Source organism: Exserohilum turcica (assembly GCF_000359705.1).
Source record: "Exserohilum turcica Et28A unplaced genomic scaffold SETTUscaffold_7, whole genome shotgun sequence".
Classification (NCBI taxonomy): Eukaryota; Fungi; Ascomycota; class Dothideomycetes; order Pleosporales; family Pleosporaceae; genus Exserohilum; species Exserohilum turcicum.
This window is the reverse complement of record NW_007360288.1, coordinates 1,027,421-1,045,472: the sequence shown is the minus strand read 5'-3', so window position 1 is coordinate 1,045,472 and position 18,052 is coordinate 1,027,421. Positions and strand designations below refer to the sequence as shown.

Genomic DNA, 18,052 nt, shown 5'->3' with positions numbered 1-18,052 from the left:
GGGGGGGGGGTGATTGCAACTGGGTGTTTTAGACTCGTCCATGTGGGGTCAGCATGCGTACATGGACGGGCAGGTCGAGGCTTCACACGAGTGTTTTTTTCTTTTTTTCGATTCAAGAGCCAAGAAGAAGGGGGGAGAGAAGGGGAAAGATGATTCCAAAGCGGGAGGTTTGGCGGGGGTAGCATTGTCAGTGAGTGAAAGTGCATGGGGGTGGGAAACTGTATCGGGGGCAACACTAGCAAGTCAAGTGTACAGGAGAACGAGTCGACAACACACGGTGACGGCTGGCAGGCAAATGCATGACGATGGAGAGATGATGGGTGATGAGGACGATCTGATAACCCCCCCGTGGTGATGCTGATTCGCGCATCGTATCGCCGTCGTATCGAAAGTCGTATTGAGTCGTATCGCACACCGCACACGGCAGAACACGCCAGGTCTGTACCCAAGGCGGTAGCGCTGTCTCGGGCTTGTTCCGCCTCATGGCGCAGCAGTAGCAGCAGTAGCAGTGGCAGCAGCAGCAGCAGCAGCAGCATGGCTCAGTAATGCCCGAGCCTCGATTGGACTGTCCCAACTAGGCAAGCCCAGCCGCGCGGTTCCGAAACGGCGACTTTCCGCATCGGGGCGCGGGTGATTATGTAACGAGGGAGTGTCGAGGCGACGACCCTTTTTGCTGCTATTACGCACACGTCGGTTCTGGATTTCCGCGATCAGCGCCGCCTTTCTCTCCTCGCCGCCGTCCATGGCCACCATAGCACACCCAGGCTGCTGCCCATACACTCGAGATCCCCACTACCCCCCATGGATACATCCAGATCGCCAAGTTGACAAATGCACGCACGTGCGGGCGTCGGCGAGCATGGCGAGGATCCTTGGGCGAGGAGCACCGGCACTGGCACTGGCAAGCGTGGCCCCTCGCTCGCGTCCCCCCCCCCCCGAGCAGCGTGGTAAAGAGGAAGGAGGATGCTTGGCACCGCAGCGTCGAACGGGTTGGCAAACGACGTCCCCATGGCTTGGCGTGTGTCCCGTCATGTCTGTGTCCATGGATGTATGGGGGGGGCAGAATGGCATGACAGGTGTTTGGGCGAGCTCGTGAGCGTGATTGCGTCGCGCCCAAGTGGAATACAAGCACAGCAGCAGACAGGCATTCCCCTTCGTCGCCCGTGGGCCCGTCCCCGGCGGGCGGCCAGCGCAGGCAGTCTGGCAGTCCAGCATCGCTGGCAGACACAAGTGTGGTGTGCGTGTACCAGCAACATGGCATGGACGTCGCTGGTCGCCGTCGCTGGTCGCCGTCGCTGGTCGCTGGTCGCTGGCACTGGGGCGCTGGTGTCGCCGCCTCCACCGCAGCCACCCCTTCTTGGCCCGAGCGCTCGCCAAACTACCCGTGTAGTGGTAGCGTGTAGTCGTCGTGGCTCTGCGAGTCAGGGCGCGTTTGGCTAGCATCGCCCACCCGTCTCTCTTGCTCTCGATTTAATTTCCCTCAGCTGCTATTTCTCCTCCATTAGCCTGGGCTGGAAACGGCTGGGGGGGGGAGGCTGTGGCTAGCCATTGCTAATAAGATCGCCTTGGTAAGGCAGATCGTCGAGCACCCCAGTCGGCTGCTGCTGTCTGTGCCTGCTTGTCTGTGCCTGTGTGTGCGTGCGTCTGTGCGTCTGTGTGTCCATGTGTGTCGTGTGGTGGTCGTGTCTCTGTCTGCATCTGTGTCTGTGTTGCGCCCACCGCCGGCCATATTTTTTCCGGCCCTTGCCTTGCCTTGCCTCGGCTTCCCTTGTGCTGCTCTGCCTCGCCAGAACGCACCCAGAATCCACGGTAAATCATGGCCGTCCTTGCTGAATGGGTCATGGTTCGTGTGGTGAGGCGGACCGTCCTGCGTGGTCCGCTCACTCATGATCGTGATCGTGCATCTTTCTGCCTGGCCTACCGCGCAAACGTCGATCACACCACCACTGCAATATAGCAGAAACACATGGGCTATAGCATAACAGCTTGCCTGCCACGCCTGCATATACGTACGCGCTGCCAAAATACCGTGTGTGTGTGTGTGTGTGTGTGTGTGTGTGTGTGTGTGTGTGTGTGTGTGTGTGTGTGTGTGCGCGCGCGCCCACGCGAGCGCCGCGAATTATACATACTCACTGCTGGGGGGTCGCTATTAGTCCGTCTTGCCTGGATAAATGTGGACAACCAAGTAAGCAACCTTCGCCTCCATCCCCCCTGCCCAAACACCAACCACCAACCATGATACAATTCTCGTCAAACATCTCACCCCATCGAATGACTTTGCTATCACTCACCTGGTGATGAATCGCTCTGGTTATTCATTGCTGCTGCCCTCGGAGAAGCCTATCGCGGGGCCACGTCGGCCGAGTCGGCTTTGTCCCAGCTTCTCTGCCACCAGTGCTGTCCATGCATCTCGCAAAAGCCACTATACATGGACGACACACACGATGGTCATAGATAGACATAGCTCCCACCCACTAGCGCGACAACGGCACCAAAAATCTCCCATCCATCACTCGGCGCCATCACCGCTTTGGAGGGGGGGGGAGGAGGGGGTGCAAGGGATTAGTAAACGTACCTTTCCCTTTTCTCTCCCTCTTCTGTCCATCTTCTTCTGTGCTCCCCTTTTTTCATTATTATTAACGTTTTTAATCTTAACCCGTCTCCAAGCGAAGCGAAGGGCAAGTCGACGAAAAAAATTTGGAAAAAAAATACGTTCCTGCGTGGCGGTACACACTACGGCAGTTGGAACAAGCCGGAGGGTGAGGCGGTAATTCCCTCACTATAGCGCCAAAGCGGCTGGCTGCCCTCCAAGTGTCAACGGCCTCAACGGCCCTATTCTGTCCCAAATAGCCCCCCTCAAGTGTACTGCAACATACGCGCCCCCCTTTCAGGTCTAGCACACAACGTGTACCTTTCAGTGTCTCAACTCTGTCAACCCACTGGTGCCTGTGTGTCGTCGTCGTCGTGTGTCTGTGTCGTGGGGGGGAGTTTTTTTTTGCCTGCTGGTACGCCGGCACCCTTCATGCAGGGTTCCACGAGCCAAGCCGCTGCATCCTTACAACACATAGCTGTGTGTGTGTGCCTTTTTCTGCCTTCTCTTTGCCTTGAACCCTGGGTGCGTTCCTTGCCTAAAACCACGAGCTGGCCGCTTTTGTCGCAACTCTGGCACTTTGGTCTCACCGACCCTCCTAGCTGGCCCGCCAGGAGAAATGACGAGCACGAGGGGCCAAAGGAAAAGGAAGCCGTGTGTGTATGACGTCTGGCCGCGGAAAAGCATCAAGTCAACCACATCGCCGACATGGCCGCACTTTTCCATCGGTCACGTCTCCGTGATGCAAACTTTCAACTGCCGTACCTATACACACACACACACACACACACACACCACACACGCCGACCATGCGCACGGGTGTAGGTCGCTCTGCCCACCGCATCTTTGGAATCGGCGCGAACAAAGGGAGCAGGAAAATCAAGTCGGAGCGACTCTGCCCACGACGGACGGGGGCCAAGTACGGCAGCTGCATGGAGCATGGTGAGTCAAGTTAGCCTCGCGATCACTAGTCGTTGATGATCTGTTTAGCAACCTGCATGTCTACGTGTACCTTGAGCGTCCGTGTGGGTGGAATATGCCGTACGTAGCGACGGTACACCCGGAGCAAATCGCACACGGAAGGGCCGGATTTGCAGTCCACGACTCGGGGCGCCCGGCAAGCGTTGATTGTGTACCACCTTTCGAGCAATCGAGAGACAATCGGAACTCGGTCCTGTGTGGTTGCGCCGAAATGGCCGGCGGCGGTTGGGAGTCCAAGGGGGAGGACGTGTCACCAGGTCGTCCCAGCTTCAAGCATAGGGGGGGGGGGCTCCTGTCATGTTTCACGGAAAGATCCTAAGACAGGGTATTGTTGGCTTTTGCGCGTTCCGCACAGTGCCTTGAGTGCATGTGCATTGTGTGCGCGTGCCTTGTCTGAACATGGGTCTCGTGTGTTTGAAATGCCTTATGTTGAGGTGAGTTTGGATTCAGTGCACCCGCCGAGTGAGGCGAGTAGGGGAGGGGTGTGTGTGTAGGTGCAGAAGGGCGACAACCACGCGCCCGCACAAAACGAACCCAAGCCGGGGAGTTAGGGCCTATTCTTTCATGTCATAACCTTTTTTTGTCTTCTTCTGATCAGCGACGTCATGTTTAAGTGTGTATGCTGTAGTAAGGTAAGGCGCGTGAGACAAGGGACGCAGCATGAGAGAGGAAACCTGTCAGACAGCCCGCTGGTGGCTCACGCCCGCCCCCCGCGTGGACGGACGGCCTAAGGGCTGTCCTGTTCAGCCCTACAACGTTCGCGACCATCAGATCAGTAAGCCCTTGCGCGAGCAACCGTCCGTGGAGTAGGGTGGTTAGTTCCCCCCCGTCAATCAATCGCCTCGGCCCAATTTGAGTGCTGACTAACGACTCAAACGTGCCAACGTGGGAGAAATCCGGGGTAATAAAACACGGCCATATCTGTCGAGGACGGTTTTATTCCACGTCGTATGCGACCGCCATTTGCCAGAGGCGCAACTGCCGGGCGTCTGCAAGCCCAAGCTGGCTAAGGTGCATGTTTCGATAAGGAGAAGAGACGCCCTGGTCGGACCCGACAGCGTGTTTCCCTCCGTGTTCGGGCTCCGGCGGCCCTGCGTGCAAATGCGAGGCCGTCGTCACAAATCGCCGACTGCCCTACACCTAAACTCGGGCTTGGGCTCTAGCTGGCACGAACCAGCAGGCCCTCCGCCAGGGGATCACCGCGCCATGCCGCTTCAGGCAAGCGTTGCGGCCCTTCTCCGCCATGGCTCCAAGCGACCTAGCGCCCAAGCGCCATTGCCCTCTTGCCCTCTTTGCTCTCTTGCTCGTGCTCGTTGCAGCCCTTGGCCTGCCGATCGCTGATTCGCCGGCTCGTTTGCGGGCTTCGATGGAATGATGGGCGATTAGCGTGGGAGTAGGAGCGCAAGGCTGACATGGGCGCGCGCTGCTTGGGGGCTGGCGTGCGGGCTGGCAGGAGGGTGCTGGTCCGCCAAGCAGGAGGTCAAGAGGGCGGAATTACCGACAGAACGACCGTTGGCGGCCAAAGCAGAGGGATGGATTGAGTGCTTAGCGGCTTACGATAGTTACCGGCGCTAGGGCACGCTGCCAAAGCTTCTGCTTCCGTCGTGGTAGTAGAGAGCTTTTGCCCGCCCTCGATGCCGCGTGCGTGCGTATGTAATGTATCTTTTGGCGAGCCACGCGCTCTGATCCCCAATGACATGGGGGCATACCGCCTGCCGCCTGTATGTAGGCGGTGCAGGCGGTGCCAGGGCCCGAGTACCGTGTGGAGCGGCCGCTGCTGGTTGGCGGGCGCCAGGCGTGGCGCAGATGTTTTGGTCGTCTGGAAGTCGTCCATGGTGCGAACTGCATCGCCATTGTGAAACCGACAGCGCTGTCGCCTTGAGACAGCCGGGCGTCGCGCGGAGCCCGCCAGAGGGCAGAGGCGTGCCGCTTGTACTTGTCATTGTCGTCGTCGTCGTTGTTGTTGTTGCTGTTGTTGCCGCCGCCGCCGTCGTCGTCGCCAGGGCTGCGCGCGAGGCCAAGGAACAACCTCGCAAATAACACTTACAGTTGGGTGCGCGAAGGATGTTTGCGCCACTGCCACTGTATCATTCCACTCGACGCCCGCACCAGCCTGCCTGTGTGCCTGTGTGTGTGTGTGTGTGTGTGTGTGTGTGCAGTGTGTGTGGTGATGCTGCCCAGTGGGGCTTTGCGGAGTCAGCTCCGTGCCGCGTCCCTCTCTCGCAATCGCACGTGACGACCAGCCGGACACCGAGTGCCCGCCCGGCTTCTCGTCGCGTGCCTAACACTCTTTCTGGCATGTTTCGCGCGGCATAGCACTGCAGAACGAAAATGCCATTCACAACTCAATCCTGAGGCGTTATGGCGCCGCCGCCGCCGCCGACTGCTCCTCCACCCCCCACTTGATTCGTCATCCCATTTCCTTGGAACCTCCGCCGTGGCAGCCTTCTGTCCACGGACGGTAGACGGTGTAGTGCGTCCGACTGCTCTCCCGCTGGCCCATTCGACACTAGCACGTTGGCTTGGATGCGTCATGGCGCAGTCGTGGTCGCAGCAGCCCCACGCCCGGCCAGACGCTCAAGTCGACGAGGCGAGCAACACCATTTCGCACCATACTTCCACATGTGGAACGCTGCTATTTCGACAGTGGGATGCCTTTTTCGCTGCCTGCGTCACTCTCCATGGAGCTGCTCCTCACAGGATTAGCAAGCACGCCTGCGGTGACGAGCGCTGCCATTGGCCCACCTCTTATTTCCGCTTTTGGTGGGCTCGACTGCGCTGCAGACACGTATGGTTGCATTCGTGGCAAGCCTCATGACCCAGCAGCTGAAAGATAGGCGCAATCACTCGGCTGTCAATGGCTGCGGGCACGAGCAGACGGGCCATGGCAAAGACAAGTCGGAGCTTCGAGTCTTTGCCTCGGACTTGTGACTGTCATCGGGCCATCTGATGACTTGCATCTTTTTTTTTTGCAACCCACGACCAGGTGTAGGCATAGGTGTAGTAGGTGTACATGGAGGGGTGCAAGCGCGGGGTAACTGCATGGTCTGTATTATCCAGCAACCACCAACCTGCACCGCCCTCGATAAGTAATAACCATGTCTTGTTGTAGGTGTGCTCTAGATGTGCACTGTTCGCAGGCCATGCAGCCAGGCAAACTGGTTGGGGGCCAGAGGTGAGTGAATGTGTTGCCACAATGCCGAGCTTTGCCTTGGTAGTCGTCACACTGCGTTTCGGCACGCCGTCATGTGCAGACCATGGACGACGCAGTGCCGCAAGCGCTTCTTGCGAAAGCCAGAGCCTGCTACCGCGTTGCTTTCCAATCGGCTGCCTAGCACCTTGGCTCAAAAGAAAAGGGCACAAGAAGTGACCGATGACGAGCATGATGATGCTGCGGATATAAGAGAGTAGCTCCGGTGTGGGTGGTGGCAGTGGCAGTGGTGTTCAGCGATAGTGCTAAGGCCTCGTTGAGCAAGTTTCCGTCTTCAGCCCTATCAGGGTTGCGCGGCGTCGAGGCAGAGCCGTCCTGGTTCCTCTGCTGGATGCGTCACAGGCGGATGTGCAAGTCGCGTAGGCAGCGTTGGTGTTGGCGTGGGCGTGGATAATGGGATTGCTCGATACAGAAGGCCGTGTGGCGTCCAATCACGGGCGAAACCGCGGTAGCTCCTCTCCACGGCCCTGCCAGGCTTAAGCACCGGGACGGCTTGACGATCCTGACTCGCATGTCTGATCCCTCGCGCGTCGCCTCACCTCGCCGCCTGGCGAACGGGCACGAGTGTTTCTGCACGACGGAAACAAAGGCCAAATAACAGGACCCCAATGGTGTTGCACGCAAATGACTCGGCCGCCTGGCGCTCGGGAGGGAGAGTGCAGCGGGCACACGAGGCATATTGGGCGTGGTTGGCTGGATGGATGGTTAGTTGGTCGGGGGGCTGTTTGATTTTCTTGGGGCCGGTGGGTGGTGCCATGGGGCAAACGTCTGCGGCAAGGTTCCTGGATGGGGATTGCGTGGTGGGGCATCGCTTGCTGATCGTGTGGGATGACAGCCACCCACACCAAACTACATGTATGTGCTATAGAGAGATATCGCGACTTTGGCGTGCTTGAACGGAGTGGCGGGCGTGGGAGCACGCAGACTGGCAGCCACTTCGGATGCAAGCCACTTGGGCTACCCGGTGGAATTTTGGCACCGGCACGGCCGCCCTAAGCGCAGCGTGAACAGGCAGGAGGAGAAGAATACACGCGTTGTGGGTGTGGGTGTGGGTGTGTCGTCGAGTCGAGTCGAGTCGCGTACAGGAAACTGCGCCATGTTGCGAGGTGGGCGGCGGATGGGATCTGCGCAGGCAAAGTAAGCTTGTGCACACCAGACGTGGAATTATGTTGCGCTTCACAATGGCCCGCCCTGGCCCAATGTGGCTGCACCGTTTGGCCGTTGGCTCTTATTTGGACCGGCCGCACACGTTTGGGCCCGAGCGGGCCAGAGTCATGGCGTCGTGGTGGCTTGGAGGGATTCGTCATGGAACTTGCCGGTTCCCATGAGAAGGGCTCGACAGCCAGGGAATGGGTTGCAGAGAAATTGCCGGGCGAGGGAAAAGGGTGAAGAAGGCAGCGCCGTGCTCATGCTCCTGCTCATGCCCATGGCGTGGCCTGTGATTGCGGGTGTGATTGCACGCGTGTTTGGCGCCCCTCTCTTTGTCTGCAAACGGCGTGTTGCGGCTGATGCAGCCACAGCCCTCAGCAGGATTCTGCCTTGGGGGGGTCGAGGCTGCAGCATGACGGAACCAGAGCGTGCTGTGATTGCGCAAATGGCTTCGCGAAACATGGAGCCCGACTGCCACGAGGCCTGCCACGCCCTCGCCTGCCCTTGTATCGATGGCTGGATGGCTGGCTGGATGGATGGATGGATGGTTGGTTGGATGGTTGGATGCATGCATGGATGCGTGTGTGGGTGGGTGGACGGATGGGATGCGCCAATCGTCATCGGTCAAGTCGATGCTGCAACATTGCCATGGGCGCTTGGCCATGTATACAATACACACACACACACACACACACACACACACACACGCCCAGGCCACTGTAAGCGAGGGTGCTCGACGCTGCGCACCAGGCCCTCTGATCCTCTGTCGTTACTTGGGGACCATAAGGGGCTCTCGCCCTCTCTGTGTCCATGTCCATGGCTTGCCGTGGGACGCTCATGACAGGTGCAGGTGCAGGTGCAGCGCTCCCACGGCGCTGGTCGTGCCCGCGTACCGGTTACGCCCAGCGGCCGGTCAAGTCGATGGTGCGCAGGCCTGGCCCAGATGGCCTCGACTTACCCCTCACCTGATTCCGCTGTGCTCCCTCGACCACACATGCACCCCCCAAGACACACGCCGCAGAGCTCACGCGTCGCATGGCTTGCTGGGCTCATGCCTGCGTGCCAGCCAGCTGCGACAAGTACACCCGTCTGCGCTCGTCTGCGCCGTAGGGCTGCAGGGCGCTGTCGTCAGAAAAGAGGCCGGCTCGACTTGGTAGAGCGGGCGCTAAATATAGGCCGCCTGCCAGCCCGTCATGATAAGATTAGCAGAGCCAGCATGAACCCAGCGGCTAATAGCCCAAACTCAGTTGTCGAGACGTGCAAACCAGCGCCGCCGAAGAACACCTATTGACACGGCCTAGCGCCTGGCGACCTCTCTCGCCGTCGCCGTCGCCGTCGCTGTGTGCCTCTGCCTCGCGCCTTGGCTGTCTCTCGTGCCGGGCAGAAACGTGGCCAGCGAACCATTGCTAGCACTAGCTACCAAGAGCCCACATGGGGTTACATGGCATGCATCCCCCTCCCCCCCCCAGCCTGGCTGCCACTGCCGGATTGGTATGGCGTCGAGCGGTGAGATGGCATCGGAACGCCCGACAGAACGGTCATGTCGCGCCCTGCAAAGGCTCTTTTGGCTCGAGTCGCGACTGCTTCCACCACTCAGACGCGCCCGCCAGCTCGCGCCAGCAGCCATGGGCGCTGCTGCTAGCCGCAATCAGCACCACATGGATCCTCCCGCCTTACACGCTCACCGTCGGAACAGGTCACATATACACACCCACATATACACACACACAGACACACACACAGAGAAAGAGAGAGAGAGAGCCACAGTTTCACCATTTGCTCTCCCCGCCGTTGCGCGTGCAATGCAATGACTGCAGTCACCGGCCATACTGCACAGCAACCCACGCCCCCCCCCTCCCCTCTTCTTCTGCAAGCGAAGACACCGCATTGCCTGCAGTGGCCACGTATCGAATCTTCCAAAACTCCAACGCTTCACCACTTGTGCCATACATACCTGCCCTCTCTTGTGCTTTAGCCTTGTATAACCAAGACGGATTCTCCTGGGGCGGCAATGGGGTGTTCCAGGCGCTGACGTGGTATTTGGCACAAACAACAAAGGTACCAAGTCTGCTCGCTGTCAACTGGTACTGTAACATGGCGACCGTGTCGTGTCTGAACTATACAACTACTGGGAATGAGGAGCCGCCGAAGTTGACATGGGTCGCGTTCCCGCTTCCTCGTACGATGGGCCGATGCTGTATGTAGTGTGCCCCCCCACCTCGCTCGGCATGGAAATTGGCCCTCTTGCACTTTGAGACGCAGCATCTTGCGAGTGTCGCCGCCCACCGGCATGTCTCAAGGAAAGATATCTGCCCTCGAGTCTATTGGCTATCCCAATGGTAATTCGCCCCCCCCCCCTTCGCCCCCACTTCAATCTCCAGAGTGAGGCTAGAATTGCTTCGTTGCTCGCCGGGCGTCAGGGCCCACCGCACACGGTAGAGACATGGCTTTGGGAATACTTTAGCCAGGCGCGAATCGACCAAAGGGCTTCGCGTACGGCTTGGTTGCCTGAATTTACAACATAGCCGCCTGGCGGGGTTTCTGCAGTCGTCGCACAGCTGTCCTCTGCAGTGCGGGCAGGGCATGCCATGGTAATAATAGTTGGCGTCGGACGGAGGACCATGTCCAGCAGCACATGGCTGCGAGCGAGGGGGATGCTTCCCTCGGCTTGTGTGCCAACTGCTGTATTAGGCGCGGGTTGAGCATCCAGCAAAGCATTTCCGTCGTCGTCCGGAATTGGAACATGGGGAGGGGTTGATAGGTTGGAGCTTGGTGGGCCGCGGCTCGTGCAAGCCAAAGCCGACCAAGCCCCCCCACCACTGCAAGGCGTCGGGCGTATGTAGTAGTGTTGGTGAGATGCCATCAATAGACGTCTAGTAGTCTTTTTGGTCTGCTGGTCTGCAGCGAGTGATTGGAGGGGCATTGCCAGGCAGCCATTGGCCCCAGGTCATTGGTGTTTGGACGCGCAACAAGCTTTGGGCTTCGCGCTTGTGGGCTGTCAACTCACCGACACTGCAGTAAGGTGCTGATGCGGCTGCGGCAGGCCATGGAAGGATGCGTAGGGCTGGTGAGAAGGTGAGACGCTTGTTCGAGCGAAACTCTGGGGCTCTTGTCGTGGCTTGGACAGGCGGGGCGCGTTGCGCAGCGCAGCGCAGCGCACTTTTTGGTTGCTTGGAGGGGAGGCGGAGGCGGAGGCGGAGAGAGTGACAAAGCAGAGGGTTAGGTGCAGCGGCGGGCTTGCTGGTGGGCGCGGGGCTAGGCTGAAAGCAGCATATGCTCCTGGAGCGCCGCGTTCCTATTCCCCCACGACAAGAGCATCTAGTGTAGACCTAGGTGTAGAGAAGGCATGGCATGCGAGAGGGAGCAGCAGGCTATACGCAGCGACAAGTCGCGGTGTGGACAGGCGGGACGAGCAATTGCACATGCACGACGTATGTAGGCAGCGAGCGGGCGAACAAGGCGGTGGAGCGGCCAATGGCGGTGGGGGCGGGTGGTGCAAGTGCGAGTCTACCCAGAGACAGCGCGCACGAGATGGAAGGGTGCGTGGTGTGGTTTGCGGCCCCCAGCGCGCTGGTGCATGTGGCATAGTCGTCATGGAGGGCACGGCTGGCGCGGACGAGGAGCAGGAGCAGGAGCAGGAGCAGACGGGGCCGAGACGGTTCCGTATGGAAGCCGACGCGTGATGGAAGAAGGGCCACGGCGAGGAAGAAGGAAGAAGGGGAGGAGATGGGCGCGGGCGCGGGCGATGGTGAGAGGACGGCGGCGGCGATGGTGAGAGGTTGGCTGGCGGTGGTGGTGCCTTGTGGATGTGCATGTGGATGTCGATGTGGAGGGCTACTGGGGGGGAAGGAAGGGGCGGCGGCGGCGGTGGCACTCGCGCACTCACTCACACATAGACTCACACACACATTCACTCACACACTCACGCACCCAGGCACTCACTCACGCACCGTCGCCCTCGCGCTCGCTCAATGTCCATGGCGCCCTCGCTCGCTCGCTCGCCCGCCCGCGCTCGCGCACCCGCAGGGCCGGAGACATGCCAGAGCCGGGCGCCGGGCGAGGTTCTGTCAACGTGCCAGTCCGTCAGTCCGTCAGGTCGTCGCGGCCACGGCCAAGATGCATAGGGCTGTCCTGCGCAGAGCATTGGGCAGCTGGAGGGGCGGAGGGGCAGGGCAGGCCGGGCAGGGGAGGGGCAGGGCACCACAGGGCAGGCGCGCACGGGGCAGGGCAGCAGGCACGTACGCAGGGTGTGTAGGGCAGAGCAGGGCGTGGCAGGGCAGGGCAGGGCAGGGCAGGGCAGGGCAGGGCAGGGCAGGGCAGGGCAGGGCAGGGCAGGGCAGGGCAGGGCAGGGCAGGGCAGGGCCGGGCAGGGCAGGGCACAGGAGCGCGGCAGGGGGGGCGAGGGGGGGCAGACTGAGAGACACCGCTCCCCCAGTAGCCCGTTTTCGCCGCCCGCCGTTTTGTTACGCACCCTGGCCCGCCGCGTCCGACGCTGCCGTGCCCTCAGACGCCTGCGCCGCCCTGGCCTGCCCAACGCTCACTGGCCCGCTGCCAGCTTGCACTAGCGCCCATACTAAATTTACAAGACCGCAGTCGGTGAATGTCCACCGGCCAGGGTCCCTCCAAACCCTACCAAATTGAGCAATGCTCGAGCCGGCATCGCGAAGACCGGGGTGTTGCCTGCGACGGCCTGAAGCTGGGGACCAACACTAGCCTGCCTGTCTGTGCTCCACTCGAACGACTGCGCACGCCGCTGCTGCTGCTGCTGCTGGTGACGGCGAGATAAATATAATGTCCTGCTCCCCAGCTGCCCTCCACCACGCCTCGAGCATTAATAACACCACAGCCTGCCAGTTCTTTGCTCAAGTCCACCACCTACTTCTCCTCGTCCATCACTCTCGTCCTCGCTCTCGTCCTCTCCCTCTCTCTCCCCCTCCCCCACATCACATCTCCTCGTGCACACCATGCATCGACACTCGGCCTACCCGTATCCCACTACGGCCTCGGCCACCACCTCCACCAGATACTCGGGCACCTCCTCAGCCTTCTCCGCCTCGGCCAACCCCAACGAGGACTGGACAAAGATCTCAGATCTCGCCGAGCGCAGGCGGATACAGAACCGCATTGCCCAGCGCAACTACCGCAAGAAGCTCAAGAAGAGGCTCGAAGACTTGGTGAGTCTGCCCCTCGTATGCCTCCTGCCTGTCCCCGCGTCGTGTGCTAATTCAGCCTGCAGGAGCGCCGTGCTGCCTCGAGCTCAGCTTCACCTGAACAGAAGCCTGCCGAGCTGCAGCCACCCCAACCATCACCACCCCGCCAGGAGTTCCCCTCACCCTCTTCTTCCGAGTCCTCCTACACAACCCCGCCAGCCGAGGACCGCATGTTTTCCCACCAGTACACCAGGCAGCTGTCCACCAGCCCCCCTCCCTTCTCCGTTGCCTACTCTTCCTCGTATCCTGCCCCCGATGCCGTGGCCTACTCCATGCCCTACTCAGCCTCACCCTACCACACAATACCCACCACGCTCGCAACCGACATGCCAAGCTACGCCTACCTGCCCCCGCCACACTCGTCGTCGTACTCGACGCCGCTGCCAAGCCTGGTCCCCGGCATGAAGCAGGACTACTACTCCGAGGAGGACATGAGCCCGTTTGGCGTCGGCTACGCTGCCATTGGCGGCATCGAGATCCCACCACCACACTCGTACGCACACTCAGTAAGGCTCCCCGCCCGCCAGCCATACTACGCATAGACGACCCCCTCAGCTCTTGCACTCGCCGCTGCTACTCCCTCGCCGAGCATCCGCTGACGACTCCGGCAGACGACCACGCCGCCGCTTGAGCACTCGGACACGGACTACCCAACAACTCCCAACTCGATGCCGCGAACCCCGCCCATGCATCCCCTCCCCTCAGTCTGAGCTGGAATCCTGGTGCGCTGGCGTCAAAACCCCTTTCTTCTACTTCTTCTCCCACTTCTTCTTCTACTTCTTCTCCCACTTCTACTTCTTCTCCCACTTCTTCTTCTTCTACTTCTTCTTCTACCACTACCACTTCTTCTCGGGGGAACTCTACCTCTCTCCATCTCTTGTCATTACTACACGTTTGTTTTTCTTTGTACTGCATGGTCAGCGTCGGTCGTTTCGGCAGAGTTCCCTCCCTTGACCTTGGGAGGGAAAGAACATCTGGCGTTTTTTTGGGAGGCGGATGGCTGGGGGTTGTCTCTCTTGACAAAGTCTGATTTTTTTTGCGCCATGAATACATAAGATAGTACCTCATCAAGAGGACGTGAGCTCAGTGCCAGTGCGAGCCTGGGCCACAATTTGTACGGACATGAAATATATCCATCATCTCCTCAACTTCTGTGCACATGTTTGTTCGTGATACGTTCTGCGCCTGTGTAAATATTGCCTTGTGCAGGTGCATGCTGCTGCTGCTGCTGGCGGTACGATTCTCTTATGCGACGGAGTGAGGAACTTGCGCACCGCGGGGCTCTTCCTTGACGAGGTAGGCGTAGTTGCATCTTTGAGTTTCCGGCGCTTCCGCGGGGTCTCAGGCTCGTCTTGCTCCGTCGAATCTGGAATCACGAATTCATCCAGGTCTTTGTGCTGCTGCTGCTGCTTTTTGGGCCGACCAGGACCCCTTCGCGTCGCTTTGGTCTGGCTCTGTACCAGATGGACCAGTGACTGAATATCGTCGGCGGTATTGTATACATGCTCCCATATGAACTCGGATGTATACGTAGTTGTGCGTGTGTTGCAGCCTCTCCGGCAGACAAAAATCTTGCCGTAATCCTTGGACGACTTTTTCACGCCTGTAGGGTATAGTTCCTGGAAGCGTTCCAGGGAGACAATCTTGGCTGTGCCGTTGATTGAGGCGAGCGGGTTCTCATCAAAGGCGGCGGATATATAGAGCTCATTCTAGTTGGTTCGCAGTCAGTTCCCAACTCATCAATGCAACAAGGTGTGTCGATGGGGCTGGCTCACAGGGAGAAAGTCGGTGCGCTTTTTGCTCTGGTTTCGAATCTCTTGTTCCGAGAAGAACCAGAGAAACTTGGCCATCTTCTCGCCCTCGTCGACGTCTTCGAAGAAGTCACAGATGATGCCGACCCAGGCTTGGTTACCCTCTGCCTTGAGCAGGACGGCATCGCCCACTTTGCATTTGAAACTGCCCATGCGGGCGCCCACTATGTGCTTTCCTAGCAATTCAGGTGCCGCTTTCCGCTTCCGTGGTGTTGCATTCGCATCAGGCTGTGCATCTTCGGCGCCATTGTCGTGGTAGATCCATTCCCATGGGTGGTCTTCATATCCAAGCTCATCATCTGAGTCTTCGCGGAATACGGCGCCGCCAGCGAGATACTGCCGTGCCTTGTCCACCCGAGAGCGCTTGATGGGAGCCATAGGAGGAGTTTGTCGAGTGGGGGGGGGGAGTTGGAGTTTCGGGGGTTATTTGTTGCTTTGCTTGGCGCGGAGCCGTACGACGCGTCGCAGCAGGCTTGGCATGGCAAAGACGCGGCGAGCGCTATGATCTCACCGCCTACTCGACACGTTTACCGCGCAAAACTCATAAAGAAACAATTAGAGTTTACCCCCCTGGGGACACGCGTACTGGATCCCTCGACTTTGAATTCGCCGTTCCAAATGGCTCGCAACCAACTCCATGTGTCGTCTGTACCTGCTGCCCTCCCCTGTCGCGAGGAGGAGTTCTCCACTGTTTACAGCCATCTGGAGGCTGCCATCACTGAAGGCTCAGGTTCCTGCATCTACATCTCGGGCACTCCGGGCACCGGCAAAACGGCAACGGTGCGGGAGGTGGTGGCTCAACTGCAGGCCTCGGTGCAGGCTGAGGAGCTCGATGACTTCATCTTTGTTGAAATCAATGGAATGAAGGTCACAGACCCGCATCAGTCCTACTCGCTGCTATGGCAGGCGCTGCGCGGCGACCGCCTGAGTCCCTCGCATGCCTTGGAGCTGCTGGAGCGCGAATTTTCCACCCCAAGCCCGCGCCGTGTCCCATGCGTCGTCTTGATGGACGAGCTTGACCAGCTTGTGACGAAGAACCAATCCGTCATGTACAACTTCTTCAACTGGCCCGGGCTGCGACACAGCAGGCTAATTGTGCTCGCTGTAGCCAACACCATGGATCTGCCGGAGCGGACATTGAGCAATAAGATTAGCAGCCGGCTCGGTAAGTTCCAACATTTCCCTTGTTCCATTTCGCAAAAAAAAAAAAAATATCCCCCCCCCCAAGGCCCCACACGCGCTGAAACGCTTCTTTTGTGTGTACACCTCCCACATCCCTACCCAACACGAACAAGATTCCATTGTAGACCAGGGAGGCTACGAGCGGCGTGCACATCGCAATTATGCATACCGTTGCGTCGTCCCACATGATCGGGCGTATTTCTTTACGGCCTCGGAAAGGCTAACGAGCTTAATCCCCCTTTAGGCCTGACGCGAATCACGTTCCCTGGCTACACGTACGACCAGTTGATGCAGATTATCCAGTCTCGACTTGAAGGCGTCCCTGGCAATATTGTGCACCCAGACGCAGTGCAGTTTGCAGCCCGCAAAGTGGCAGCTGTTAGCGGCGATGCTCGACGCGCGTTAGACATTTGTCGAAGAGCGGTGGAACTCGCCGAAACCGAGGCCGAAATCAAATCACAGGACCGAGACGATGAAGCGCAGCCCGCTACCCCAAGTAGGACCGGTAGGAGTAACAAAGATAGCTCGATGCAATCCTCGCGATCAATCAAAAGTACCGGAGAGTCGGACGGTCGGATGGGTCAGGCGGGACTTGTTGCTTGGCGCAAAGGCGTTGTCACTATGGCGACGATCAAACAGGCAATCAACGAAGCCACTAGCAGCCCGCTGCAACAGGCATTGCGGGCTCTACCGCTGGCCTCCAAAGTGTTCCTGTCGGCGCTCTTGGCACGGCTCCGTCGCTCGGGCATAGGCGAAGCGGTGCTAGGAGACGTTATCGATGAAGCCAAACGTTTGGGCCTCATGAGTCAACTACAGCCTGTTCATGAGTACCTACTGGCGCCGGAAAAAGACGATAGAAGCAATGTTCCCAACAGCGCCGTCATGCAGCCTTTGACGCCGTCGAAGCACCGCGATGCTGCGGCCATGGGCTCGAAACAGTCGGACCTCAAGGTAGCAAGAGCGCTGGGCCTCGCGCATGCAGCCGCTGAGCTCGCAGAGGCTGGCATAATAGGTGTAGAGGCCCGACACGGTGAGCGTGTCGGTCGTGTGCGGCTAGGTGTTGGTGAGGATGAAGTGCGGCTGGCGCTAGGAGACGACGAGTCTGTCCACGGCTTGGGGCTCGGTGCATGAAGCGCTTTCGAACCTCACCGCCAACCCCCCCTTTGGCTTTGCCGCGACCTGACTCCGAAACAGTATCCTGTACCTACAGACCCTTTGGCAGTCACCCCATGTTTTTTTTTCTAGTCGACTGCATCTCGGCGTTCAATATCCAACCATAATATACACCCTTGATGGAGCAAGGCACATGCAGTGCCGTGTTTTTCTTTCCTCGTTGAAGCCACGCAATCCTCTTGCTCGGTGCTGCATATGCGACTCTGTGTCAAGTCGGCTTCGCCCGGTTGCTGTTGCGAATGATAGGCGTGGTCCAATGGGGTGCGCCACAGATCTACCGGTCAAAGTTGCTGTACCGGGCCGCCGACCAGGATCCATCGAGGAATAATCTAAATGATCTGTTGTTCATCAGCCGGCCGCCCCCCCCTCCCCCCCCCAACCACTGCAAGCCACAGGCCGATGGCTTTTCGCGCCGTGTGGAGAGGTCATGGTCATGATGCTATGCGATACGTACACCCACGGCAGTCGTAACACCAGCCAGCGCAGCGTTGAATACGATAATACGATACGACGCGACTCGATGATGGCGCCGACTCGAGCGACCCAGAGATCGGTGTCACTTGCTCGCCTATATGTATGTGTATATGTACAATCATGGCAAAATGCATGCAACCCAGCGGCCGCCCCACGTCGTAAGCTTAACCAACACATGCAGTGTGGCGGGACATGTCTTCGGTTGCACGACGACGCCTCTGCGCTTTGGAGGGGGTATGATCAACATGGCAAATTGTGGGCACCACACAGC

The 18,052-nt window shown here is 59.2% G+C and overlaps 5 protein-coding genes across 5 annotated transcripts; 3 read left to right on the top strand and 2 right to left on the bottom strand.

Annotated features, from left to right (window-relative positions):
- Positions 1-4,829: 4,829 nt before the first annotated feature.
- SETTUDRAFT_34784 (uncharacterized protein) lies at positions 4,830-6,106 on the bottom strand (the record flags this gene model as incomplete). The annotated part of the gene is made up of 5 exons (XM_008031923.1): positions 4,830-5,017; positions 5,129-5,233; positions 5,281-5,576; positions 5,619-5,696; positions 5,967-6,106. The coding sequence occupies 5 exons, from the start codon at positions 6,104-6,106 to the stop codon at positions 4,830-4,832; spliced, it is 807 nt and encodes a 268-aa protein (XP_008030114.1).
- A 146-nt stretch (positions 6,107-6,252) lies between these two features.
- On the top strand, positions 6,253-6,502 carry SETTUDRAFT_23281 (uncharacterized protein; the record flags this gene model as incomplete). The annotated part of the gene is made up of 2 exons (XM_008031850.1): positions 6,253-6,359; positions 6,409-6,502. 2 exons carry the CDS (start codon positions 6,253-6,255, stop codon positions 6,500-6,502), a joined length of 201 nt encoding a protein of 66 aa, XP_008030041.1.
- A 6,393-nt stretch (positions 6,503-12,895) lies between these two features.
- On the top strand, positions 12,896-13,683 carry SETTUDRAFT_98045 (uncharacterized protein; the record flags this gene model as incomplete). The annotated part of the gene is made up of 2 exons (XM_008032179.1): positions 12,896-13,105; positions 13,168-13,683. The coding sequence occupies 2 exons, from the start codon at positions 12,896-12,898 to the stop codon at positions 13,681-13,683; spliced, it is 726 nt and encodes a 241-aa protein (XP_008030370.1).
- A 541-nt stretch (positions 13,684-14,224) lies between these two features.
- SETTUDRAFT_23279 (uncharacterized protein) lies at positions 14,225-15,330 on the bottom strand (the record flags this gene model as incomplete). The annotated part of the gene is made up of 3 exons (XM_008031849.1): positions 14,225-14,320; positions 14,380-14,850; positions 14,917-15,330. 3 exons carry the CDS (start codon positions 15,328-15,330, stop codon positions 14,225-14,227), a joined length of 981 nt encoding a protein of 326 aa, XP_008030040.1.
- Positions 15,331-15,570: 240 nt separating this feature from the next.
- On the top strand, positions 15,571-17,358 carry SETTUDRAFT_181287 (uncharacterized protein; the record flags this gene model as incomplete). The annotated part of the gene is made up of 2 exons (XM_008032178.1): positions 15,571-16,117; positions 16,379-17,358. 2 exons carry the CDS (start codon positions 15,571-15,573, stop codon positions 17,263-17,265), a joined length of 1,434 nt encoding a protein of 477 aa, XP_008030369.1. The 3' UTR covers positions 17,266-17,358.
- Between the last annotated feature and the right edge of the window lie 694 nt (positions 17,359-18,052).